This window comes from Daphnia pulicaria, chromosome 12 (assembly GCF_021234035.1).
Source record: "Daphnia pulicaria isolate SC F1-1A chromosome 12, SC_F0-13Bv2, whole genome shotgun sequence".
NCBI classification, from domain to species: Eukaryota; Metazoa; Arthropoda; class Branchiopoda; order Diplostraca; family Daphniidae; genus Daphnia; species Daphnia pulicaria.
The window spans coordinates 578,538-602,424 of NC_060924.1; the positions used below are offsets into that span (position 1 = coordinate 578,538).

At 40.3% G+C, this 23,887-nt stretch overlaps 6 protein-coding genes and 2 long non-coding RNA genes across 14 annotated transcripts in view; 7 read left to right on the forward strand and 1 right to left on the reverse strand.

Annotated features, from left to right (window-relative positions):
• LOC124316622 lies at nt 1-22,724 on the reverse strand. Its single transcript, XR_006911865.1, has 6 exons — nt 22,699-22,724; nt 18,254-18,257; nt 16,327-16,405; nt 15,879-15,886; nt 2,377-2,385; nt 1-11 (listed from the first exon to the last, which is right to left on the reverse strand). It is a non-coding gene; the product is annotated as an uncharacterized LOC124316622 (long non-coding RNA).
• LOC124316432 (quinone oxidoreductase-like) lies at nt 2,139-4,462 on the forward strand. Of its 2 annotated transcripts, XM_046782372.1 has the most exons (9): nt 2,139-2,244; nt 2,487-2,541; nt 2,779-2,877; nt 2,943-3,095; nt 3,272-3,432; nt 3,524-3,612; nt 3,714-3,928; nt 4,004-4,099; nt 4,172-4,462. In XM_046782372.1, exons 3-9 carry the CDS (start codon nt 2,788-2,790, stop codon nt 4,340-4,342), a joined length of 975 nt encoding a protein of 324 aa, XP_046638328.1. In that variant the 5' UTR covers nt 2,139-2,244; nt 2,487-2,541; nt 2,779-2,787; the 3' UTR covers nt 4,343-4,462. The 2 variants fall into 2 exon arrangements, with proteins under 2 accessions (XP_046638328.1, XP_046638329.1); XM_046782373.1 differs by lacking the exon at nt 2,487-2,541.
• Nucleotides 4,958-6,486, forward strand: LOC124316452. Of its 2 annotated transcripts, none has more exons than XM_046782416.1 (6): nt 4,958-5,071; nt 5,157-5,340; nt 5,416-5,574; nt 5,635-5,790; nt 5,848-5,979; nt 6,046-6,486. In XM_046782416.1, the coding sequence occupies exons 1-6, from the start codon at nt 5,061-5,063 to the stop codon at nt 6,325-6,327; spliced, it is 924 nt and encodes a 307-aa protein (XP_046638372.1). In that variant the 5' UTR covers nt 4,958-5,060; the 3' UTR covers nt 6,328-6,486. The 2 variants fall into 2 exon arrangements, with proteins under 2 accessions (XP_046638372.1, XP_046638373.1); XM_046782417.1 differs by having other exon boundaries at nt 5,641-5,790.
• On the forward strand, nt 7,585-9,319 carry LOC124316481 (trypsin Blo t 3-like). Its single transcript, XM_046782459.1, has 8 exons — nt 7,585-7,750; nt 7,824-7,872; nt 7,971-8,041; nt 8,121-8,203; nt 8,288-8,399; nt 8,476-8,692; nt 8,775-8,911; nt 8,981-9,319. The coding sequence occupies exons 1-8, from the start codon at nt 7,733-7,735 to the stop codon at nt 9,134-9,136; spliced, it is 843 nt and encodes a 280-aa protein (XP_046638415.1). The 5' UTR covers nt 7,585-7,732; the 3' UTR covers nt 9,137-9,319.
• LOC124316658 lies at nt 10,074-11,631 on the forward strand. The gene is made up of 5 exons (XR_006911922.1): nt 10,074-10,139; nt 10,209-10,471; nt 10,533-10,869; nt 11,331-11,439; nt 11,515-11,631. It is a non-coding gene; the product is annotated as an uncharacterized LOC124316658 (long non-coding RNA).
• Nucleotides 11,873-23,887, forward strand: part of LOC124316449 (trypsin-1-like) — a 33,969-nt gene continuing 21,954 nt past the window's right edge. The window contains exons 1-8 of one of the 3 annotated variants that reach the window (XM_046782411.1): nt 11,879-12,029; nt 12,101-12,149; nt 12,240-12,316; nt 12,384-12,472; nt 12,558-12,669; nt 12,749-12,965; nt 13,037-13,176; nt 13,263-13,540. In XM_046782411.1, coding sequence (XP_046638367.1) covers nt 12,012-12,029; nt 12,101-12,149; nt 12,240-12,316; nt 12,384-12,472; nt 12,558-12,669; nt 12,749-12,965; nt 13,037-13,176; nt 13,263-13,418 — 858 coding nt within the window. In that variant the 5' untranslated portion in view covers nt 11,879-12,011 and the 3' untranslated portion in view covers nt 13,419-13,540. Of the gene's footprint in view, nt 12,030-12,100; nt 12,150-12,239; nt 12,317-12,383; nt 12,473-12,557; nt 12,670-12,748; nt 12,966-13,036; nt 13,177-13,262; nt 13,541-23,887 lie in introns of those variants that run through there. The other 2 variants (XM_046782410.1, XM_046782409.1) reach the window with 2 other exon arrangements.
• LOC124316467 (trypsin Blo t 3-like) lies at nt 15,157-16,703 on the forward strand. 2 transcript variants are annotated; one of them, XM_046782440.1, is made up of 8 exons: nt 15,157-15,294; nt 15,378-15,426; nt 15,506-15,579; nt 15,654-15,736; nt 15,813-15,924; nt 15,995-16,247; nt 16,321-16,457; nt 16,526-16,703. In XM_046782440.1, exons 1-8 carry the CDS (start codon nt 15,277-15,279, stop codon nt 16,679-16,681), a joined length of 882 nt encoding a protein of 293 aa, XP_046638396.1. In that variant the 5' UTR covers nt 15,157-15,276; the 3' UTR covers nt 16,682-16,703. The 2 variants fall into 2 exon arrangements, with proteins under 2 accessions (XP_046638396.1, XP_046638397.1); XM_046782441.1 differs by having other exon boundaries at nt 15,509-15,579.
• Nucleotides 18,145-23,887, forward strand: part of LOC124316441 (trypsin alpha-3-like) — an 18,394-nt gene continuing 12,651 nt past the window's right edge. Inside the window, exons 1-6 of one of the 2 annotated variants that reach the window (XM_046782392.1) lie at nt 18,145-18,206; nt 21,656-21,704; nt 21,804-21,874; nt 21,954-22,036; nt 22,121-22,232; nt 22,313-22,441. In XM_046782392.1, the coding sequence (XP_046638348.1) occupies nt 18,189-18,206; nt 21,656-21,704; nt 21,804-21,874; nt 21,954-22,036; nt 22,121-22,232; nt 22,313-22,441 (462 nt within the window). In that variant the 5' untranslated portion in view covers nt 18,145-18,188. Of the gene's footprint in view, nt 18,207-21,468; nt 21,577-21,655; nt 21,705-21,803; nt 21,875-21,953; nt 22,037-22,120; nt 22,233-22,312; nt 22,442-23,887 lie in introns of those variants that run through there. The other variant, XM_046782391.1, reaches the window with a different exon arrangement.

Sequence of the window (23,887 nt, forward strand, 5' to 3'; positions counted from 1 at the left end):
TGGGGTCACACCTTAACGTCGTCAATTTATTGGGGGCCTGCACCAAACAAATATCCAGAGGTTCGGAATGATCATTTGAAATGAAAAATGATTAGTGTTGATCTCCAATTTCCCTGCTTTTTAAAAATAGGAGAACTTTTTATCATCGTGGAATACTGTCGATTCGGAAATTTACAAACGTTTCTGACCAACAACAGGAACCACTTCATAAATCAGGTGGACGAATTTGGTGAGCTGAAAACAAAAAATGTTAACGAAATAACAAGCGGCGTTTTTCACAGGTATACTTAACCCACCGTTTGATTGTTTTCGTTTTTTTAAATTTTTTTCTCTCTGGATCTCAGTTCTGCATCCATGCCAAATCATTCAATAGTAGACGGAAATCAAGAAGGGAACCTAGATGCAGATCTGTCACACACGAATGAAGCATTTGAAATGTCGACTATTGATATTCCAAGTAAGTCAAACATTACGACAAACTTTTACCCCCTAACGTTTTACTTCTATTGTAATTAATGACGTAATATTTTCCCTGCTATTCCTCTGATCGGCAGATACGACAACCCAAGATTCGCCTCAACTGGAAAACACTTTCAATCCACCCATCTCAACCCGAGATTTAATTTCTTGGTCCTTCCAAATTGCTCGAGGAATGGACTACTTGGCCGGCAAAAAGGTATTTAACATAGGAAGTTGATCGCATTTGATTTAATGCATCGTCGTTTGCGCATTTATAGGTCCTCCATGGTGATTTGGCGGCCCGAAATATTTTGCTGGCCGACGACGGAGTGGCCAAAGTGGCCGATTTCGGAATGGCCAAGAAAATGTACTACGAGGGAAATTACGAGAGAACAGGACTGGTAATATTTAATTTTATGGATTACCGAATGAGCCGATTTAGTTATATCCATGTCTTTCTGCTGTTATCGATAGGGATTGATGCCAGTCAAATGGATGGCCATCGAATCCCTGACGGATCGCATCTTTTCGACAGAATCGGACGTGTGGTCCTACGGTGTTCTTCTATGGGAAATCTTTACGCTCGGAAAAATTCCATACCCAGGTAAAATAAAGATTTTAAAGCGAAAATGCCGTTATTGACGAAAACCAATTTGTTTTGAAAAGGAATGGATGTTGGCCACGAAATCGTCAGAGAAATTCAAAAGGGATATCGCATGGAGAAACCCGATTTTGCACCCAATTTGTTTGGTGAAATTATGGCAAACTGTTGGAAAAAAGACCCGAAGGATAGACCCACGTTCAGGCAATTAGAAGAGACCATCGTCGTCCAACTGGAATCATCGGTCACCTCAAATTACTTGAACATGAACGAGCCTTACGCCAAACTCAATGAAGAAATGGAAAATGCGACTCCAGCGGACAGTTTTGGCCTGGCAAAGTTATTGAAGGGAAAAGTTTCCATTCGTCCCTCAGTACACCTTTTCCCTTTTTCTAGCGACACATTTTAGTTTAGCATTTTGTCTCGCATTTTGTCAAACATGCCTTATAAGATTTATTTTAAGCCTTACTTCTAGCGAGCTACTTTTATCCCAACAAGTTTTCTCCTAGTATTTGTTTCATGTTTACTACGTACTAATTACACATATATTAATTTTAAAATAAAGCTTTTTATTAAGCATTCTAACCTTTGAACTATCATTTCCTCGACGTTGAGTTTTCAAACCCCAGAATTCACAAGTAACTCAAGTAAATCTTTAAAAAACTTGAACTCAGTGCCTCTGATTCCACAGCTGAAACGAACAGTCGTCCTAGTACTTTATTTTTCTCTCAATTGTTCCGTTCGTCCCAAGCAATATTTTCATTTCAATAGGTAATACGTTTGTTGCCTCCGGGTATTTCTCGCATACGTGAAAAGAAAAAAAAAATAGAAAATTATGATTTCGGATGACATTGGAACGGATTGAAGCTGTCGCCAGGTGGGGTCCCCCCATTAACGGAATCTGGATCACCTTGGCTGTGTACTGTGTTGTATACCCTACGTGCGTCCTACTTGGATTGTTGTCCGAGCTAAATGTGTCCTCCACCACCACCAAATGGCAAAGCCTACCCCCTCTCTCTCCTAACAGTTTATAATCTAGGTTCCTCTTTTTCTCATTTCGTTCGTGATATAGGAGCCATCTAGGAAAAAGAAAAAGTATAAAAAGGGAAGACGACTAGACGCCTCACCTTCAGTCCATTCTCGTGAGTGTCTTGGATAACACGCACACAGCCAACCTCCATCCCGTAAGCCTCGTTACATTTATACAGATTGTACTCGTGGAAAAAGTGGTTCGTTTTGAAATTTTGTTTTGCGGTTGACAATTTAGTCAAAAGGAGGAAATGAGCAAAAAAAGGAAACCGCAAAACATAACCGACAAACCAACGCTGATTACAACTCAGACTTTTTGTGTTTCCCGTAACGGAAAAGCAATTCTATATGTGTTTCAGAGAGTTGAAAAAGTATAGTCGCATTATTTTCTTTTCAGTCCAACAAGGGTCGTTCGCCCAACAAGTTTCACTAGTTATTCCCCGCAAAAACCCGTAAGGCAATTGTATTTTCTTCTAGATCCAGGACTAGAGCCAACAACTTTCACCTTTTTCCAGATACTTTTTATTTTAAGTATATCGTTAAAAATCACGACCCAACTATGTTTCAGACGAATCCCATTTCGAAACTTTATTCCATTGATGAAGTGAATTTTTCAATTATTTCTTAATTGCATTGAAATTGATTTATTTTGGGTTGTTTGATTATTTGACGTTGATTGGTTGTTTCAGGGACTAACAATGAAAGCGGTACGAGTTCACTCGTTCGGAGGTCCAGAGGTCTTGAAAGTCGAATCAGATGTCCCCATTCCCATCCACAGCGAGACCCAGGTAAATATTAACCATTGTCTTACAAAATTACTACCTTAATTTTTAATCGATTTTAAAATGTATAGGTTCTGGTTCGAGTCGGATCGGCCGGAGTCAATCCGGTGGACACTTACATCCGAATGGGATTATTCGCCCAGTTGCCAACTCTGCCGTACATCCCTGGACGTGACGGGTCGGGAACAATCGAAAAAGTCGGTTCCCAAGTGGAAACGCTCAAGGTTTGTCAAATAGTGTTAACCCCATTTAAAAGTTGGTTTTCCCAAGGACAGACAAGACATAATAGAGTCAGCAGGTCATTTTGATTTTTTAAAATAAACCGGTTGCTCTCATTTGTCTTTTAGGGTTTCGAACTGAAAAATGTTTCATTTTATTTTTCATTTAATTTTTATTTCAGGTAGGAGATCGCGTGTTTTTCTCCGGGGCAAGTGGCTCTTACGCCGAGTACGTTGCTTGTGAATCGCACTCGGTTTACCACCTGCCAGAACGTCTCTCGTTCGCCCAAGGGGCAGCTCTCGGCGTCCCTTACTTCACCGCTTATCGCGCAATCTTTCTCAAGTACTACACAACAATCATCGAAAACTCGTTTATTCCCTTTAATGGACCGTATATGATTTGCTCTGCTTTCCTTTTATTTTATTTTTATCAGAGGAAAGGCCAGGCCCGGCGACCGAGTGTTGGTGCACGGAGCCAGCGGAGCCGTGGGTTTGGCGGCCTGTCAACTGGCCAAAGCGCACGGTAATTAGATCCGTTTAAATATTGTGTCAAATTTAAAAAATGCTGTTTAGCGATATCAAGGCTGACATTCTATTTGTTTCGGTTTTGGCGCATGTATGTAGGAATGACGGTGTGCGGGACGGCCGGCTCCGAGTCAGGATTGGAACTGGTGAAGAAGAACGGGGCTCACCTTGTGTTCAATCACAAAGAGAAGGGCTACCTGGAGGAAGCGGCCAAAGCCGTCGGCGGCCAAGGCTTTGACGTCATCATCGAAAACGCATCTGACATCAATCTCGACAAGGATCTGACCGTCGTCGCTCCCAACGCTCGCATAGTGGTAATACGCGAATCCGATTAACCTGGTATGATTGTTTGCGATTAACTTTTAACTTTCCTCCTCTATATGAATCAGGTTGTTGGCAATCGAGGCAGCGTTGAAATTAGTCCTCGATACCTGATGGCAGAAGAGGCTTCCATCATTGGCTGCGCTTTATTTCGATCGTCTCCGGTTTGTCATTTTTAATTTTTTAAAAAATGGGAATTTGATGAATTTGAATTAATTCATTTTTGATTTGTGCAGGAAGAATGGGTAGAGACGGCGGCAGCGGTGGTTTCCGGCTTGGATGTCGGTTTCCTATCGCCGTTCGTCGACAAGGAATACCCGATGGAAAATGTACAGGATTCTCACGCCGACGTCCTCAGTCACGAAGGTGGATCCCGTGGCAAACTCGTCCTGACCATCACGAAATAAAATTTTGTTATTTAAAAAAACTTTATTTGCTTGGAGATGGCGAAAAAATGTTTACTTTTTGCTATTAAATGGCGGTTTTAATTTGTTTACGGAATAATAAACATTGGATGTGGAAAAATATGTTAAAAAAAAATCTGAATTGAATTATCTAGAAACCACGACGGTTATAAATTTGAAGGTTGTCAAATTTTTTCCTGTCCAACATCCGTTTTTCGGGTATTGCCATGGCATTAGAAATATCTCACCCATACCACCACATTTTCTATGGGGAATTGCGCAAATGATGAAACCACAGTAAATCTAAAATCTGATTAGTATAAACTAAAATTGTATTAGCATGTTCCATGAAATTTGGCCCGAGTCTTTTACGCAACTTTTTCAATTTGTTTACAAGGTCATTGCAACGAGGATAGGCGAGCAAAAATCTTTCAAGCAAAACGTTATGCAATTGTTTCCTGTCCCAGACAGTCTGGCACGCCCTAAATTGCACCTGAAAAAATACCTTTAATAGTCTGGCGCCCAAAATGAACAAAAGCTAGGTATACAGAAAAAGAAGAAGGATCTGGTAGCCAGCGGGGGATCTTTACCGGGGTATAAAAGGACTCCACCCCGATCATCTCATCGTCAGTTGTTTGGAAGCCTCTGTGTCTTACGTACCTATTTCCCTGGATTTTAATTTAATTTTCTAATTCAGTTTTAATCATCAGTCAACTTCAAAATGTTTCTCAGGTAAGTTCTCACCTTTTTTAATTGTTTAAAGTGTTTTAAGTGATTTTCTGGTAAATGTGAAAATTTAATTGTGGTTTGTGGATAGATTGTGTCTCACTATTCTCCTGCTGAGTGTCGTCTCTGGTGTTTTTGGCGCCAGTGTGGCTGTGGATGTTCTCAATCCATTGGCGGCCATTGATAACGTTACCCTATCTGATAATTCGACCAGGGCTCTGAACGTGAGCGACTCCAGTGCCCTCAAGATCCGAGATGTCGACGTTCAACTCAAGGTAATTATACCTCAATTTCTATGTTGTTATTAGTTCCTTGGTATTAATGTTTAATTTTATTTTTTTTAATAATAGGAAGTGGTGCCGATGTGTCAATGTACCTGTACAAATGTGACTGACATCGCTGGTGCCATCAAGAACGCGGCCAGTCTGGATATTTCGACTGAAAAGGCCCAGGATGGAAGCGACGGCCGTTTTTTGAAGGTCCGCGATGTTGGCGCATTACAACCCAATGTAATTAGTTTTAAATCGCGTAGATTACGACTGTGAATGTTGATTATCATAACTGTTTAGTCACAGGGTTTCAATCTGTCTGTCAAGTTGACGGTTGGTAATGGCACCAGCTTGAATAATTCGACGGACAAGGCCGGCAATGGAAGCAGCAACTTCACCGTCCGCGCTAGCCTTCCGCCTTCCGTCGTGGCTCGAGATGTCGACGTTCAACTCAAAGTAATTTTCCCTTATGCCGAATTGAAATAATTAATTTAAAACTAATCTTGAATTTAGAGTCTGGAAGCAAATGTCTCTGATGACATGTCGGCTGTGAACTCCACTGTCAACTCCACTTCCGATTTGTCGATGGAAAATGCTTCCGCCATGGATGAGCGTGGGATCGAAGACATTGTTCCATTTGAAGATGTATAATGCAGTAGAAATTCTTCTAATTATATCTTATAAAATTGTAATCCGCTATTAATTTGATAGGCGCTGTTTGGTGATGTTGCTAACATCTCGGAAATCGCCAGCGTCATTTTCGACTTTGACACGTTGACGAACGTCTCCCAGCCGAGCAACATTTCGTCGTTGATCGTGGAACGTGAAACTGATGTCGACATGGAAGATTTGGAGGAATCCAACATGGATCTCGAGGGATTGCTTTCTTTGAGGGACAATAATAATTCTACTGAAAAGGTGAGCAACTCTTCGTCCGAGTCGGAGAAATCTGAAGTCAAGAGCGGTCGAGGTGTGGTCGTCGTTGTGACATAAAAGATTGAGCTTATACTCTACTTCATGTAAATATCTTCAGTTTGCTGATTAGTCAGTCGTATAGAGTTCATTTATCGCCTTGTATAAAGTATGTCTAGTTTTTAATGTACAGGAATGTAATGATTTATTCAAATGTAGTACACGATATTTTTAACTCTCGCTTGATTTCCCTAGTATATTGCACGGGATCCTAAGTTAATACTCACATTTTCTTCTGCGTACGCATTTTGGTAAGATAGGGATTTTATTTGAACGGCCACTCGTTCGTCAGGACAGCTCTGAACTTGGTGTCCTCATAGAAATGGAGCTTAACATACGAACATGTTCGAAAGTGGCGTTGACAATTTGAACAGCTGTGGACGTGCGTAGCTTAAGTAAAAAGCGCTCATCGGTCGTCAAAGCACTCATGAGGGAAAATAATTCAGTTAGCTTAAACGCTCGTCAGACACTCTTGTTGAAACGCAGGTGGGTAAATGCACAAGTCGTTGTTAAATTTCCACCAAAACATTCACTTTGTTATACATTGTAGATAAACCCTTGGATTTGCCTCTAGAAAAGTGACCGAATCTTTCAATGGAAACACCACCCCAATAGCCAATAGGGTACACAGGTACGGCCTAATCCAATACGATTTTACTAATTAATAAGCGTTAGAAATATCTAAATGTATTTCAGGATAATGATGTTACCGGTACTATGTCAAGCACTACCCACCATGATCAAGTTCGCTATCCTATCCAACACTAACCGACGTTATTCCATCGGTCTCAACCAAATAACTCTCGACTATTTCGTTACCTCACAAATGCATGGACGACAGCAACCGTCCAGAGTTGGACATTCAAATCAGTCCTACAGTCAAATTCGTGAGTGTCTCTATTTTCAGCGGCCTCGGTTGAAATTGCGACGCATGCAGGGCCGTCTATTAAGCAAAGGCCATGGAAGATTTTCTATGAGCCACCCATAAACCGGATTTTGGTTGGCACGTGCGTCGCGTGCGTCCACCTTAAGGGACAACATCTGGTTGAATTGCATTGTCAAACTCTTTTTTCGAAATTTTAGTTTGAGTGGAATAGGTTTGACGCATTTATTCTGTCTGAACCGGACGTGCCACTTTTCCATAGAGAACAATATAAAATGTGGTCCCGCATTTGGTTAAACTGCGCGTCAATTCTCGTTCGTATTCGCTCGTTTCGACAATTGCCATTGGATAGAAAATTCGAAATGACGCACTTGATAGGAGGGTCGTTCGAAAAAACACTTCACCTGTTTTAATGGAACAGTTTCGACTTGACGTGCAACTTTTCAGGCAATTCTGAATAAAAAAGCGACGATTTTCTACTGAAAAACCAGTTGAGCCCCAGCCAGCATTTCAGTCTGCTCTTTCATTTCGTCGCTCATCAAAATGCGTCTCATCTTATTGGTATATTTCCATTTTCCATCTTTAAACTTTAAATATTTATTTGACTGACCTGATTTATTTTCAACGAGAATAGGCGATGGGTTTGTTCTCCCTCGTCGGGATCGTCGTCTCTTCTGAAAAAGGTAAATTGCATTTTTGGACTTTTATTTTTGTTGGGGTCCAATTTCTGAAATGTTGTCTTAATTGCATATCCTATAACACGTAATATGATGTGTTGCAGCGGGTGGTAACGTGCCAAGCATTTCGATCTATGGCGGGACGGAAGCTGCTCGCGGTGAATTTCCTTACATGGTAACAAGTCGACGGACGTTGATGGACAAACTTGACAAAATGATGTTTGTCTATAAATGCTCGTGAAATTTTCTCTCAGGTTTATTTGGATTTGGATGGGGCTTTTTGCGGTGGGAGTTTAATTGGTCCATCTCACGTCCTGACAGCTGCACATTGCCTATCGTAAGTTGGCTGCTGGAGTGATGATTTTCAAATTCCTTCCTTTTCCAACTTGTCATTTGATTTGTGTCAATTTTTGTGGGGTAGAGCCAATCAATCGTACGCCAGCACATACACTGCGATCGTAAACACGTTGGCGTGGGACGGATCAACTCCCGGTGCTATAACCCGACAAGTGAAGAAAATCATCCGTCATCCCGTAATATGCCGTAGTATTATAAGATTGATTAGATTTTAAGACAAGTAATCAACTAAACACAAGGAATTGTTTTCAGACTTCTGACATCGGCCTCCTGGTCTTGAGAAGTGCCGTCACAACTATTAAGCCCATCCCCTTACCATCACCACTACCACCGACCACCACCAAAAAACCCGGTACCACCAAGGTCCCCACCAAGATAACCACGCCCTTTTATTCGTGTGCGTGCGCCCCTTTGAGTGAATACGCCGACATGAATGCCGTCGTCGCTGGATGGGGCGTAGTATCTCCAGGTAGGTACTTGGTTGGCGTTTGATTTATTTCTGCAGGTTCTTGTTATTATATACTAACGATATACCACGCATGACTTTGAAGGCGTAGCGCCTGATATATTGCTGAAAACGAACGTGACCATCCACGACGATTCGGTTTGCATCCGCCAATACGGAATCGGCGGAATCGACATCGGCCGCGAATTATGCGCATCCGCTCCGGGAAAAGATACCTGTTCGGTGAGTTTTTTCAAACGCAATCGTGTAGCACAAATAATTGTATTTTTAATCGGGAAATATTGTGATTAGGGTGACAGCGGAGGTCCGATTATTGTCAATCGAGTCCTGGTGGGAGTCACCAGCGGTGGTATGGCCTGTGCCGATCCTTATTATGCTGGAATCTACGTTAGAATCAGACCTTTCCTCGACTGGATTAAAAAAAATATGGCCAACAATCCAGGATAAAAACTATTTCAAACATTGAATCCTTTTTCAGTATTTTTAAATGGGAAACTTTATTCAATAATCCTTGTATTCCTTTGGGCATCTGGCATTTTGGTTACCATGAACTGTTAGTTTCATGTGCATAATATTGATACTTTGATGGTTTGTTATTGATTACAAAACATGTACACATTATGTGAGTCATTTTCATGACACACACATTTTATTAGTCAACGTCAGAGTTGGGAGTCGCTCACTGATTTGAGAGCGCGCTCAGCGCTCTTCGATCAGTGCTGAAAAGTGAGCGGCGCTCAGCTCGCGCTCGCCAAAAAAAAAAGTGAGCGCGCTCGCGCTCGCCGCTCACATACAAAAAAATTTCATTTTGAATTCTGTATATTTCCTTCTTCATGTAGCATTACAACTGCATTACAACTTACTTAGAGATGAATTCTACTGGTTCTTATCGGAATTCCCGTTTTTTTTTCCAAAAAACTAATTTGTCAAAAGTGGCAAAAGATCTGAGATGATGTGATTCTGACATTCTGTATAAGAAAAAGAATTATAGTCGATTTTGAATCGTCATCTAACTCATCTTTCAAGTTTAATTGCAAAATTCTTACCAGTATCAAATTGTCAAACTGTTTTTGTGTTTTTATTTGCTTACATTTCGAAGCACTTGAAATCAAGTGCTGATCTAGCTTACTTTGAAAGACATTCCCTTTTCCAGCAATACCAGCATTAGCATTGCATTACTATTGTTTCCATCTTTGATTTTCTCTTTACACAATCGTTCAAAATTATCCATAGTCTTGAAGCCTCGTCTGAGTGAGAGTATTCATTTGGAAATATTCCGTCATCCAATTAGTTTTAAATATTTACCGCTAGATGGCGTTGCAGTCATTGAGCTTCCGCTCAGGAAGTCTTCTCTCGCGCTCGCGCTCATCATTTTTCAGTTTGAGCGATTTCGCTCGCCGCTCTGAGCGGCGCTCCCCCCAACTCTGGTCAACGTCACGTCAACGTCACAGTAAAGTCATAAGAAATTGCAAAAAAACTAAACCAAAACTAAAACTAAATCTCTTCTTATTTTTTTAAGGTTTATTATTCCCCGGTTAAAAATGAATGCTGTTATCAACAGTAATTCAGTTTTCGCTATGGTCGTAGTTACACCTTGTTCGAATTTCGTTCATGTGAAAGTGGTAATAAGCTAGTCGAGTTTCATATGAATTTAGTGTGTAAATCCTAAATCGTTCGGTGTAACCCAAAAAATTATTTAAGAAATAGCCGATCACTGACGCATTTCCCGGCATTTCCCTTGTCATTTTGTAAGTCAGCCTGGTCAAAGCGACAAACAAAAAAGTAAGACCACGCCCTTATATTTTCAATTTCTTTCAATTTTTTTAACCTTTAGATTTGTTAGGTTACCCATTCCTTTTCTCCTTGCCCAAGGGTTATATAGCCAAACAGAAGGTCTGATAATCTCAGTTTCTTGCTTGATTTGGCAGCAGCCAGCCAGCCACGCATTGATTGCACTCGTTAGTTGCCAGGGCTGTTGTTTGAACTTATTTCAAGATACGTGTGCCACGAAGTGAAAATAGTGATTTAGCACGACTTCCTCATGAAAAGAGATGAAGCTAAATTTAATTGTGATGTCCTCAAAACGGGAGCTGTGGGATTGTCACCGTGCGCCACACGATCCAGCCGCCGAAATGAAGCAGATGACGAAATGACATGGCATCTATATTTCTCAGATATAAGTAATTTATTAAATATTGTTATCACTTTATTAATGCCTCAACTGTCAAACAATTTTTATGGTTTTCATACAAACATATAATAATTTCATTAATGAAATACTTTTAAAAATTTTCATTTTTCAATTTCACATTTTTTTTTTACATTGAAGAGCAGCTTATTTAATGTGTCAAGTCATAATTTTAAATTGTCTTTCATTTAATATTATTTACTAGTGTTTACACGATTAAGTCGCGCTTTAGAAGTGGAGCGAGCTGCCGAGTCGGCTCCAGTCGATCAATAAAATAATTACTGAAATTACTGAATAGCGCTGAATAGTTCGTATAGCCTATGAGACAAATATGGTCGTCAGATAACATTTTAATGAGTATGACAGCGCACAGGTCGTCGATAAATTTTGCATGAACATGAATTTGTATTCCATATGAGTCATACTGTTTTAGCAGATATGTTTATTCATCAGGTACACTAGCCCGCGAATTTTCCGCTTGTAATTGGCAAGTGACTATATTACTAATAAATCATCAGTGAACCAATTCGCCGTTCACGAAAAATACAACATCGTAACTCAGGTAAGGACCAGTCAAATCCATTTAAATTTAACTGATTTATAATAAACGGTTTAAAATTATCTCAATTCAATTCAGGATAACGATGTCGCCCTGCTGATAAACCCAAACACTGACTATTCCGTCCCTGCCAGATGCATTTAGAAGACAGCGACCGACTAGAGGTAAACATCCAGGTGAGTCAGACGAGACGCAATTCGTGAGTGTCTCAATTTTCAGTGGCCTGCATGGGTTGGAATAGCGACGCACGCCATTCTGTCTGAACCGGATGTGCCACTTTCTATAGCGAACAATATAAAATGTGGTCCCGCATCTGGTTAAACTGCGTGTCAATTCTCGTTCGTATTCGCTCGTTTCGACAATTACCATTGGATGGAAAATTCGAAATGACGCACTCAGTGGGAGGGTCCGAGGGTCGTTGGAAAAACAAACACTTCAGCTGTTTTAATGGAACAGTTTCGACTTGACGTTCAACTTTTCAGGCAATTCTGAATAGTTCCCGTTTTTCCATCGAAAAATTGAGTTGAGCCCCAGCCAGTATTTCAATCTGTCCTTTCATTTCGTCGCTCATCAAAATGCGTTTCATCTTATTGGTATATTTTCATTTTTCATCTCTAAACTCTTAATTCATTTCACTTACTGTTGATTTTTGTAACGAGAATAGGCGATGGGTTTGTTCTCCCTCGTCGGGATCGTCGTCTCTTCTAGAAAAGGTAAATTGCCTTCTTTTCATTTTCTCTTTATTAGGTGTCAAATTATCGAAACGTAATATTTGCGTAACCTATAACACGTATGGTGTGTAGCAGCGGTTGCTGGTAACGTGCCAAGCGTTTCGATCTACGGCGGGACACCAGCTCTTCTCGGTGAATTTCCTTACATGGTTAGTCGATAGGCAAACTTGCAATGTTTGAGTTGTAAATTCCCTATTCGAATGAATTGTCTTTCAGGCTTACCTGGAGTTGGGAACTGACGGCTATTTTTGCGGAGGGACTTTAATTAGTTCAACTCATGTCCTGACAGCTAGACATTGCCTATCGTAAGTTGGCTGCTGGAGTGATGATTTTGAAATGTCTGTCCTTTTCCAAATTGTCGTTTCATTTGTGTCAATTTTTGTGGGGCAGAGCCAATCAATCGTACGCCAGCACGTACACTGTGCGCGTTAACACGTTGGAGTTGGACGGATCAACTCCCGGTGCCATAGCCCGAAAAGTGAAGAAAATCATCCTTCATCCCGTAATATGCCGTAGTATTAAGAGTGATTGATTAGTTTTTAAGACAAGTAATCAACTAAACACTAAGGAATCGTTTGCAGAATTATGACATCGGCCTCCTGGTCTTGAGAAGTGCCGTCACAACTATTAAGCCCATCCCCTTACCATCACCACTACCACCGACCACCACCAAAAAACCCGGTACCACCAAGGTCCCCACCAAGATAACCACGCCCTTTTATTCGTGTGCGTGCGCTCCTTTGAGCGAATACGCCGACATGAATGCCGTCGTCACTGGATGGGGTTATAGAGCTCCAGGTCAGTCCTTTGGTTTGCGTTTCTTTCATTTCCAGGTGATTTTGTTGCTAACGATGTAGTCGACTTTGAAGGCGAACCCTCTACGACAGCCTTGCTGAAAACGAACGTCACCATCCACGACAATTCGGTTTGCATTCGCCAATACGGAATCGGCGCAATCGACACCGACCATAAGTTGTGCGCATCCGCACCGGGCAAAGATACCTGTAATGTGAGGATTTTTTTCGAGCAGAATATTGCATACTGCTCCTCTGCGATTTCTGTTTTGAATCTGACAATTAATTCTATTATTAACAGGGTGACAGCGGAGGTCCGATTATTGTCAACGGAGTCCTGGTGGGCGTCACCAGCGGTGGTATGGATTGTGACGATCCTTATTATGCCGGAATCTACGTTAGACTCAGACCTTTCCTCGACTGGATTAAAAAAAATATGGCCAACAATCCAGGATAAAAACTATTACAAACATTGAATCCTTTATCAGTATTTTTAAATGGGAAACTTTATTCAATAATCCTTGTATTCCTTTGGGCATCTTGCATTTTGGTTATTATAAACTGATGGTTTCGTGTGCATATAGTATTAATACCTTTATAGTTGGTCATTGATTACAAAACATACCTATACACATTATGAGAGTCAATTTATAAGAATATTATAAGAATAAAGAAGAAATCAATAATAAGAAATTGCGAATAAACTAAACCAAAACTAAAACTAAAACCTTATCAACAGTAATTCAGTTTTCGCTTTGGTATTTACACCTTGATAAATGTTCGTTCATGTGCCAGCGGTAATCGACTATTAAACGCTAATCGTTATGAATTTAGTGCGTGAATCAGAATTTAGTGTAACTGAGAAGAGTTATCAACGGAGCCGATTATACTGACGCAAATGTCTCGTCACTGTGTAGATCGGCCTAGTCAAAGCGATAAAAAAGGGAAAACTACGCCATTATTTTCATTTTCTTTCGGGTTTTTAACCTTATGGCTCGTTTTTAGGTCACCCATTCCTATTCTCGTCCTTACCCAAGGGGTAAAGCAAAACGGCTAAGGCCGGCTAAGGCCTCGTAATCTCATCAGTTTCTGGCTTTCTGCAGTGTGTGCACATGTGCATTCGTTAGTTGTGGCTGTTGCTTCAACTCATGTTGAGATGCGTGTGCCAAGATGTGATAATATAGCATGACTTTTTCTTGAAATGAAAATAAATTTAATTGTGATGTTGATCCGAAAAATGGGAGCTACGTGATTGCACCACATGGTCCATTCCTCAGACATAAGTTATTTATTAAATGTTGTTAGGCTATCACATTATTACTGTTACCCTGACAGTCAAATTATTTTTGTTGTCATAATAAAAACAAATTTTATTTACTGGACAGATGGAGTATACTTTTGAAAATGTCCCTTTTTTCAATTTCACATTTTTTAAAAAGATGAGTGAAGTGCAGCTTAAATGTAATACGGTATATCAAGTTATCATTATTTAAAAAAAAATGTTTCTTATTTCATATTAAGTAGCGTTTGCATGATTATGAGTCATGTTGCGTCAGAAGTGGAGCCTAAGCGAACTGGGAGAGAACGAGAGCGAGCTGCCGAGTCGGCTCCACTCCAGTCAATCAATGATAAAATAATTAGTCATCAGTGAGCCAATTAGCGCCGTTCACGAAAAATACAATTCCATATCTCAGGTAAGAATCAGTCAAAACCATTTTTATTTTATTCATTTATAATAAACGTTACAGAATTATCTTAATTTGTTTCAGGATAACGATGTCGCCCTGATGACAGCCCAAAACATTGAATATTCTGTCCATGCTCTGTGGCCTCGGTTGAAATAGCGACGCACGCAGGGCCGTCTATTAAGCAAAGGCCATGGAAGATTCGGGAAGATTTTCTACGAGCCACACATAAACCGGATCTTGCTGGTTGACACGTGCGACCGCCATAAGGGACAACATCTGGTTGAATTGTATCGTCAAACTATTTCGAAATTTTAGTTTGAGTATAGGAGAGGTTTACGAGAACAATGTAAAATGTGGTCCCGCATTTGGTTAAACTGCGCGTCAATTCTCGTTCGTATTCGCCCGTTTCGACAATCGCCCCATTCTATATGTGAAAATTTCAAATGACGCACTTGGTGGGAGGGTCGTTGGAAAAACAAACACTTCAGCTGTTTTAATGGAACGTTTGCGACTTGGCGTGCAACTTTTAAGGCAATTCTGAATAAAGAAGCGACGATTTTCCATCGAATAATCAGTTGAGCCCCAGCCATCATTTCAGTCTGCCCTTTCATTTCGTCGCTCATCAAAATGCGTCTCATCTTATTGGTATATTTCCATTTTCCATTATCGAACTTTAAATATTTATTAGACTTACTGTTGACCTGTTTTATTTTTAACGAAAATATTAGGCGATGGGTTTGTTCTCCCTCGTCGGAATTGTCGTCTCTTCTAAAAAAGGTAAATTTCATTTTCTCTCTGGGTGCCAAATGTTTGAAACGTATTTGCGTAACCTAATGACATGTTTGATGTGCTGCAGCGGTTGCTGGTAACGTGCCAAGCGTTTCGATCATCGGCGGAAAGCCAGCTGCCCTTGGTGAATTACCCTATTTGGTATAACAAGTCGATTGACAAACTTTTCACCAGGATGTTAGTCCTATATAAACCCATTACGAATATTCTTTTAGGCTGCTTTGAATTTGGACGGCCGTGTTTGTACTGGGAGTTTAATTAGTACAACTCATGTCCTGACAGCTGCATCTTGCCTAGAGTAAGGATGGCTGGAATAATTTCATTCTTTCCTTTTCCAATTGATTGTCATTCTTTGTTTGTCTTTTCGAGGGCAGTTCTAGTCAATCGTTCGCCAGTAAGTACACTGTGTACTTGAACACGTTAAAGTACGATGGGACAACTTCCGGTGCTATAACCCGAAAAGTGAAGAAATTCATCCGTCATCCCGTATGTCGTAGTAAATAGTAATTGATTCGATTTGACTAGTAATAAACTAAACACAAGGAATCGTTTGAAGAAATATGACATCGGCGTCCTGGTCTTGAGTGCCGCTGTCACTAATGTTAAGCCCATCCCCTTACCACCCTCAATACCAATCCCCACGACCAAACCGACCACCACAACACCAACCACCACCAACACAATACCAACAACGATAACCACGCCCTCGTACGGATGTACTTGCATTCCCATCACACCTGCACCAATTCCGAGTGGCTACGCCAACACGAATGCCGTCATCGCTGGATGGGGTCAAACAAATGCAAGCGGTAATTTTGTATGCGTTTCTTTAGTTTCCAGGTGATGTTTTGTTACTAACGATGTGTAATTTCGACTTTAAAGTCGAACTCAATTCGAAAGTCTTGCTGAAAGCCAACGTGACCATCCAAGACGATTCGTTTTGCACCAGGCAATACGGCGAAGAATTCTTCGTCGGCTACGAGTTGTGCGCATCCGCACCGGGAAAAAGTACCTGTGGGGTGAGCTTTACAAACTGAATGATATACTATTCATATTTCAATTTGTAATGGGACAATATTTTGATCAGGGTGACCGCGGAGGGCCGATTATTGTCAAGGGAGTCCTGGTGGGCACCGCCAGCTGGGCTTATGGCTGTGCCAATCCCGATTATGCCGGAATCTATACCCGAATTACCACTTACGTCGCCTGGATTAAAACAACTATGGCCAACAATGTAGGATAAAAACTATATCAAACATTGATACGTTATACAATTTAAAAAAAAAAAAAAAAAAACAGAAATTTTATTCAATTCTCCTTTATTAATGTGGGCATCATTCAGAAGTACCTTGAAATTCTGTAGTTTCATGTTGTACGAATATCGGTGATTTCTCATTGGCTCTAAACATATATAATTTGGGTTTATTTCACAATACACATTTATTAATATTAATGATTGGAGATTGTAAAATTCCATCGGAATACCAATCGCCGCTTATTATCTTTTATGTCGTTGTTCCTGTTGGTTTATTCCTAATCTCAAATTGAACGTTTCTATCATCTTTAATTCAATTTTCGCTTGTGCGCCAATGTAGTCGGCTAATTGTTTGATATGAATTTAGTGCATAAATCATTCAGTGTAACCGAGAAAATTCATTTAAAAAATAGCGGATCTCACGGATGCATTTCTTTATTTAGGTCGACCTATGGGCCAAGTCAAAGCGACGGAAAATATAAAAACCACGCCCTTTTATTTTCAATTTCTTTCTTTCGCGTCTTTGTATTTGCTTTGTTAGGTAACCCATTCCTTATCTTCTTGCCTCGGGGAAGGACATGCAAGACACCAGGATGTCTGAAGACACCAGCTATAGATAGATGTGCTTCATTCGTGCAATAATTCGTTGGTTCTGGATGTTATTTGAACTCTTGTCTAAGTCTAAGCCTCTAAGGTGCAAGAAATAAAACGGAATGATGACATTAGAAATTCCACTGGCCCAAGTTATTTTTTAATGTTCACTATAGTGAACATTAAAAAATATGTGTATACACAAATGGAAGGTCACACCCTTATTTGCATTGGCTTTGGTGTTTTCCACCTTTGGGTTTATTTGGTTACCCCTTCCGTATTGCCTTTTGGGCGTTTTGGGCAAGGACAAAACGGCCTCTGATCCATGTCTGCAACTGAAGTCTGGCTGCTCCTGTTAATTGTGGCTGAACTCTTGTCGTGTTTCATGTGGCAAGAAGATTTATTAATGCCAGTCTATATTAGATTTTATCGGAGCGGTCGTTATTTCAACAACTCTTTTATCTAACAGCCTGCTAGTAGATATGTAAGTCGGACAACTTTAATACTTTGTGTACATATATAGCACGTATAGCAATTACCAACTGTTGAAAAAATTCGAAATGATAAGACCAATACCCGACCGACGTTTGAACAGTAGCTGAAATCAGATCCTGTCCTCCGCCACGTCGAACGTCGACACACAAGCATTTTCCTTTATCTGTAATCTAGTAGGCCTATGCAAATTTAAATCTCGTTTCAATCCGGACTTTTCAAAGTTTCACTTGGTGTTATTAGGGTCGTTGGAAAAACAAACACTTCAGCTGTTTTAATGGAACATTTGCGACTTGACGTGCAACTTCAGAGGCTATTCTGAATAAAGAAGCCCCGTTTTTCCATCGAAAAATTCAGTTGAGCCACATCAGCCAACCTTTAAATCTGCCCTTTCATTTCGTCGCTCATCAAAATGCGTCTCATCTTATGGGTATATTATTCCATTTTCCATATTTAAACTTTAAATATTTATTTGACTGACCTGATTTATTTTCAACGAGAATAGGCGATGGGTTTGTTCTCCCTCGTCGGGATCGTCGTCTAGCTCGAAAAAGGTAAATTGCGTATTTTGGACTTTTATTTTTGTTGGGGTCCAATTTCTGAAATGTTGTCTTAATTGCATATCCTATGTAACACGTAATATGATGTATTGCAGCGGGTGGTAACGTTCCAAGCATTTCAATCTATGGCGGGACGCCAGCTGCCGTTAGTGAATTTCCTTACATGGTGAGTCGATAGACAAACCGACAAACTTGAAATGATTGACTTCTGATGAATCCCTACGATTGTCTTTCAGGCTTTCCTGGAGAAGCAATATGGTGCTTTTTGCGGTGGGAGTTTAATTGGCCCATCTCACGTCCTGACAGCTAAACATTGCATATTGTAAGAATTGCTGGAGTGATGATTTTTATATTCCTTATTCCTTTTCCAACTTGTCATTTAATTGGTGCCATTTTTTTGAGGCAGAGACAATCAGTTCAGCACGTATATTGTGCGCGTAAACACGTCGACCTATGACGGATCAACTCCCGGGGCTGTTACCAGAGGTGTCAAGAAAGTCATCCGTCATCCCGTAATATGCCGTAGTATTAAGAGTCATTGATTAGATTTGACTAGTAATGAACTAAACACAAGGAATCGTTTGCAGAAATATGACATTGGCCTCCTGGTCTTGAGTAGTGCCGTCACAAATGTCAAGCCCATCCCCTTGCCATCACCACTACCACCAACCACCACCAAAAAACCAGGTACCACTAAGGTACCCACCAAGATAACCACGCCCTTTTATTCGTGTGCGTGCGCCCCTTTGAGTGAATACGCCGACATGACTGCCGTCGTCACTGGATGGGGTGAAGTAGCTCCAGGTAGGTAGTACTTTGGTTTGCCTTGAGTAACTCATTTCCAGGTGATCTTATTATGACTAACGATGTATAATCGACTTTGAAGGCGAACTCAATACGAAAGCCTTGATAAAAGCCAACGTGACCATCTTCGACGATTCGGTTTGCATCCGCCAATACGGAATCGGCGGAATCTACGTCGGCTACAAGTTGTGTGCATACGCTCCGGGAAAAGATACCTGTTCGGTGAGTTTTCCAAACGCAATCGTATAGCATGAATAATTCTATGTTTAATAGGATTATATTGTGATTAGGGTGATAGCAGAGGTCCGATTATTGTTAAGGGAGTCCTGGTGGGCGTCACCAGCTGGGGTGGTACTTTCTGTGCCGATCCTAATAAAGCCGGAGTCTACGTTAGAATCAGACCTTTCATCGACTGGATCAAAGCAAATATGGCCAACAATCCAGGATAAAAACTATTTCAAACATTGATACATTTTACAACTAAAAAAAAAAAAAAAAAATTATTCCATTCTCCTTTATTAATATGGGCATTATTCAGAACATGAATTTGTGTAGTTTCATGTGTGTACTGGTGGGTTCTCATTGGCTCTAAACTTATATAACTGGGTTCATTTCACAATTTATATTTATTTATATTAATGATTGGAGATTAGAAAATTTCATCAGAATACCAATCGTTGCTAATCATATATCTGTTGTTGTTCCTGTTGGTTAATTCCTAGACTTAAATTGAACGTTTCCATCACTTGTATTTAATTTTTCACATTTGTTTTCACAGCTGGTAAATGTTCGTTTATACGCCAGTGGCAATTGGCTAATTGCTGGTTATGAATTTAGTTCCGTGAATCATTCAGCGTAATCGAGAAAACTCATTTTAAAAAATAGTGGATCTCACTGATGCATTTCCATCGTCGTTGTTTAGATCAAAGCGACAAAATCGAAAAACCACGCCCTTATTTACAGTTTCTTTCACCTTTTTAAATCCTTTGTTATTAGGTCACCCATTCCTTTTATCCTTGCCCAAGGGTTTTATAGCAAAACAGAAAGTCTCATAATCTCAGTTTCTGGTTTGATTCGGCAGCAGCCAGCCCGACAGCCACGCACTGACTGCAGTCGTTAGTTGGGGCTGTTGTTTCAACTTATCGTGATGCGTGTGCCAAGAAGTGATATATAGCACAACTTCCTCCTGAAATAAAGTGAAGCTTAACTTAATTGTGATGTTGACCCGAAAAATGGGAGCTACGGGATTGCGCACTACATGGTCCATTCCTCAGACATAAGTTCTTTATTAAATATTGTTATCCCATTATTATTATTACCCTGACAGTCAAATTCTTTTTGTTGTCAAAATAAAAACAAATTTTATTTACTTGACACTTGACAGATGGAGTTTACTTTTGTAAAATTTCCCATTTTCAATTTCACATTTTTAAAAAGATAAGTGAAGTGCAGCTTAAATGTAATATGTCAAGTTATCGTTATTTAAAAAAAAATGTTTCTCTTTTTCACATTTAAAATTGCGTTTGCATGAATGAGTCATGTAGCGTCAGAAGTGGAGTGTAAGCTAGCTGGGAGAGAACGAGAGCGAGCTACCGAGTCGGCTCCACTTCAGTCAATCAATGATATATAATTAGTCATCAGTGAACCAATTAGCCGTTCACGAAAAATACAACATCAAAACTCAGGTAAGGATCAGTCAAATCCATTTTCATTTTATTAATTTATAATAAGCGTTACAGAATTATCTCAAATCGTTTCAGGATGACCACGTCGCCCTGTTTCCCAAACACAGACTATTCCGTTCCTGCCAGATGCATATAAGAGAACAGCAATAATCGACTAGAGGTGAATATTCAATGAGTCAGATAGTCAAATTCGTGAGTGTCTCAATTGTCAGTGGCCTCGGTTGAAATTGCGACGCACGCAGGGCCGTCTATTAAGCAAAGGCCATGGAAGATTTTCTATGAGTAACTCATAGCCGGATCTTGGTTGGCAGGTGCGTCGCGTGCGTCCACCTTAAGGGACAACATCTGGTTGAATTGTATTGTCAAACTCTTTTTTCGAAATTTTAGTTTGAGTGGAATAGGTTTGACGCATTTATTTTGTCTGAACCGGATGTGCCACTTTTCTATAGCGAACAATATAAAATGTGGTCCCGCATTTGGTTAAACTGCGCGTCAATTCTCGTTCGTATTCGCTCGTTTCGACAATTGCCATTGGATGGAAAATTCAAAATGACGCACTCGGTGGGAGGGTCGTTGGAAAAACAAACACTTCACCTGTTTTAATGAAACAGTTTGCGACTTGACGTGCAACTTTTCAGGCAATTCTGAATAAAAAAGCGCGATTTTCTACTGAAAAACCAGTTGAGCCCCAGCCAGCATTTCAGTCTGCCCTTTCATTTCGTCGCTCATCAAAATGCGCTTCATCTTATTGGTATATTTTCATTTTTCATCTCTAAACTCTTAATTCATTTCACTTACTGTTGACCTGATTTATTTGTTAACGCGAATAGGCGATGGGTTTGTTTTCCCTCGTCGGGATCGTCGTCTCTTCTGAAAAAGGTAAATTGCGTATTTTGGGCTTTTATTTTTGTTGGGGTCCAATTTCTGAAATGTTGTCTTAATTGCATATCCTATAACACGTAATATGATGTGTTGCAGCGGGTGGTAACGTGCCAAGCATTTCGATCTATGGCGGGACGGAAGCTGCTCGCGGTGAATTTCCTTACATGGTAACAAGTCGATGGACGTTGATGGACAAACTTGACAAAATGATGTTTGTCTATAAATGCTCGTGAAATTTTCTCTCAGGTTTTTTTGGATTTGAATGGTCCTTTTTGCGGTGGGAGTTTAATTGGCCCATCTCACGTCCTGACAGCTGAACATTGCCTATCGTAAGTTGGCTGCTGGAGTGATGATTTTGAAATGTCTTTCTTTTCCAACTTGTCATTTGATTTGTGTCAATTTTTGTGGGGCAGAGCCAATCAATCGTACGCCAGCACATACACTGCGATCGTAAACACGTTGGCGTGGGACGGATCAACTCCCGGTGCTATAACCCGAAAAGTGAAGAAAATCATCCGTCATCCCGTAATATGCCGTAGTATTATAAGAGTGATTGATTCGATTTTAAGACTAGTAATGAACTAAACACAAGGAATTGTTTGCAGACTTCTGACATCGGCCTCCTGGTCTTGAGAAGTGCCGTCACAAATGTCAAGCCCATCCCCTTGCCATCACCACTACCACCGACCACCACCAAAAAACCAGGTACCACCAAGGCACCCACCAAGAAAACCACGCCCTTTTGTTCGTGTACCTGCGCTCCTTTGAGTGAATACGCCAACATGAATGCCGTCATCACTGGATGGGGTCAAAGAGGTCCAGGTCAGTGCTTAAGATTTGCGACGATTGACTCGTTTCCAGGTTACCTTGTTACTAACGACGTGTAATTGACTTTGAAGACGAACCCGATACGTTAGCCTTGATAAAAGCCAACGTGACCATCTTGGACGATTCGGTTTGCATCCGCCAATACGGAATCGGCGGAATCAACGTCGGCCGCGAATTATGCGCATCCGCACCGGGAAAAGACACCTGTGTCGTAAGTTTTTCAAACGCAATTGTATAGCATGAATAATTGTATTTTTAATCGGGAAATATTGTGATTAGGGTGACAGCGGAGGTCCGATTATGGTCAACGGAGTCCTGGTGGGAGTCACCAGCTGGGGTAACGGCTGTGCCAATCCTAATTATGCAGGAGTCTACGTTAGAATCAGACCTTTCATCGACTGGATTAAAACAAATATGGCCAACAATCCAGGATAAAAACTATTTCAAACATTGAATCCTTTTTCAGTATTTTTAAATGGGAAACTTTATTCAATAATCCTTGTATTCCTTTGGGCATCTGGCATTTTGGTTACCATGAACTGTTAGTTTCATGTGCATAATATTGATACTTTGATGGTTTGTTATTGATTACAAAACATGTACACATGCGAGTCAATTTCATGACACAGTACACATTTTATTAGTCAAAGTCATAAGAAATTGCAAAAAAACTAAACCAAAACTAAAACTAAAACTCTTCTTATATTTTTAAGGTTTATTCCCCGGTTAAAAATCAATGCTGTTATCAGCAGTAATTCAGTTTTCGCTATGGTCGTAGTTACACCTTGTTCAAATTTCGTTCATGTGAAAGTGGTAATAAGCTAGTCGAGTTTCATATGAATTTAGTGTGTAAATCCTAAATCGTTCGGTGTAACCCAAAAAATTATTTAAGAAATAGCCGATCACTGACGCATTTCCCGGCATTTCCCTTGTCATTTTGTAAGTCAGCCTGGTCAAAGCGACAAACAAAAAAGTAAGACCACGCCCTTATATTTTCAATTTCTTTCGATTTTTTTAACCTTTGGATTTGTTAGGTCACCCATTCCTTTTCTCCTTGCCCAAGGGTTGTATAGCAAAATAGAAGGCCTCATAATCTCAGTAGGGGTTGATTCGGCAGCAGCCAGCCAGCCACGCATTGACTGCACTCGTTAGTTGGGGCTGTTGTTTGAACTTATTTCAAGATGCGTGTACCAAGAAGTGATATAGTAGCCTACAATTTTCCTCCTGAAATAAAGGGAAGCTAAATTTAATTGTGATGTTGTCCCAACAAATGGGAGCTACGTGATTGCACCACATGGTCCATTCCTCAGACATAAGTAATTTATTAAATATTGTTATCCCATTATTATATT

What these genes read in the sequence shown, in the direction of transcription:
- LOC124316432 (XM_046782372.1), top strand. Translation starts at nt 2,788, where the DNA reads ATGAAAGCGGTACGAGTTCACTCGTTCGGAGGTCCAGAGGTCTTGAAA. An exon ending in CCATCCACAGCGAGACCCAG is followed by an intron (nt 2,878 to 2,942) that starts GTAAATATTAAC and finishes TAAAATGTATAG; the next exon opens with GTTCTGGTTCGAGTCGGATC. An exon ending in CTCCCAACGCTCGCATAGTG is followed by an intron (nt 3,929 to 4,003) that starts GTAATACGCGAA and finishes TATATGAATCAG; the next exon opens with GTTGTTGGCAATCGAGGCAG.
- LOC124316452 (XM_046782416.1), top strand. An exon ending in ATGTCGACGTTCAACTCAAG is followed by an intron (nt 5,341 to 5,415) that starts GTAATTATACCT and finishes TTTTAATAATAG; the next exon opens with GAAGTGGTGCCGATGTGTCA. An exon ending in ACATTGTTCCATTTGAAGAT is followed by an intron (nt 5,980 to 6,045) that starts GTATAATGCAGT and finishes TTAATTTGATAG; the next exon opens with GCGCTGTTTGGTGATGTTGC.
- LOC124316481 (XM_046782459.1), top strand. An exon ending in ACAGCTGCACATTGCCTATC is followed by an intron (nt 8,204 to 8,287) that starts GTAAGTTGGCTG and finishes TTTGTGGGGTAG; the next exon opens with AGCCAATCAATCGTACGCCA. An exon ending in AGAAAATCATCCGTCATCCC is followed by an intron (nt 8,400 to 8,475) that starts GTAATATGCCGT and finishes AATTGTTTTCAG; the next exon opens with ACTTCTGACATCGGCCTCCT.
- LOC124316467 (XM_046782440.1), top strand. An exon ending in TTGGTGAATTACCCTATTTG is followed by an intron (nt 15,580 to 15,653) that starts GTATAACAAGTC and finishes ATATTCTTTTAG; the next exon opens with GCTGCTTTGAATTTGGACGG. An exon ending in GGGTCAAACAAATGCAAGCG is followed by an intron (nt 16,248 to 16,320) that starts GTAATTTTGTAT and finishes TCGACTTTAAAG; the next exon opens with TCGAACTCAATTCGAAAGTC.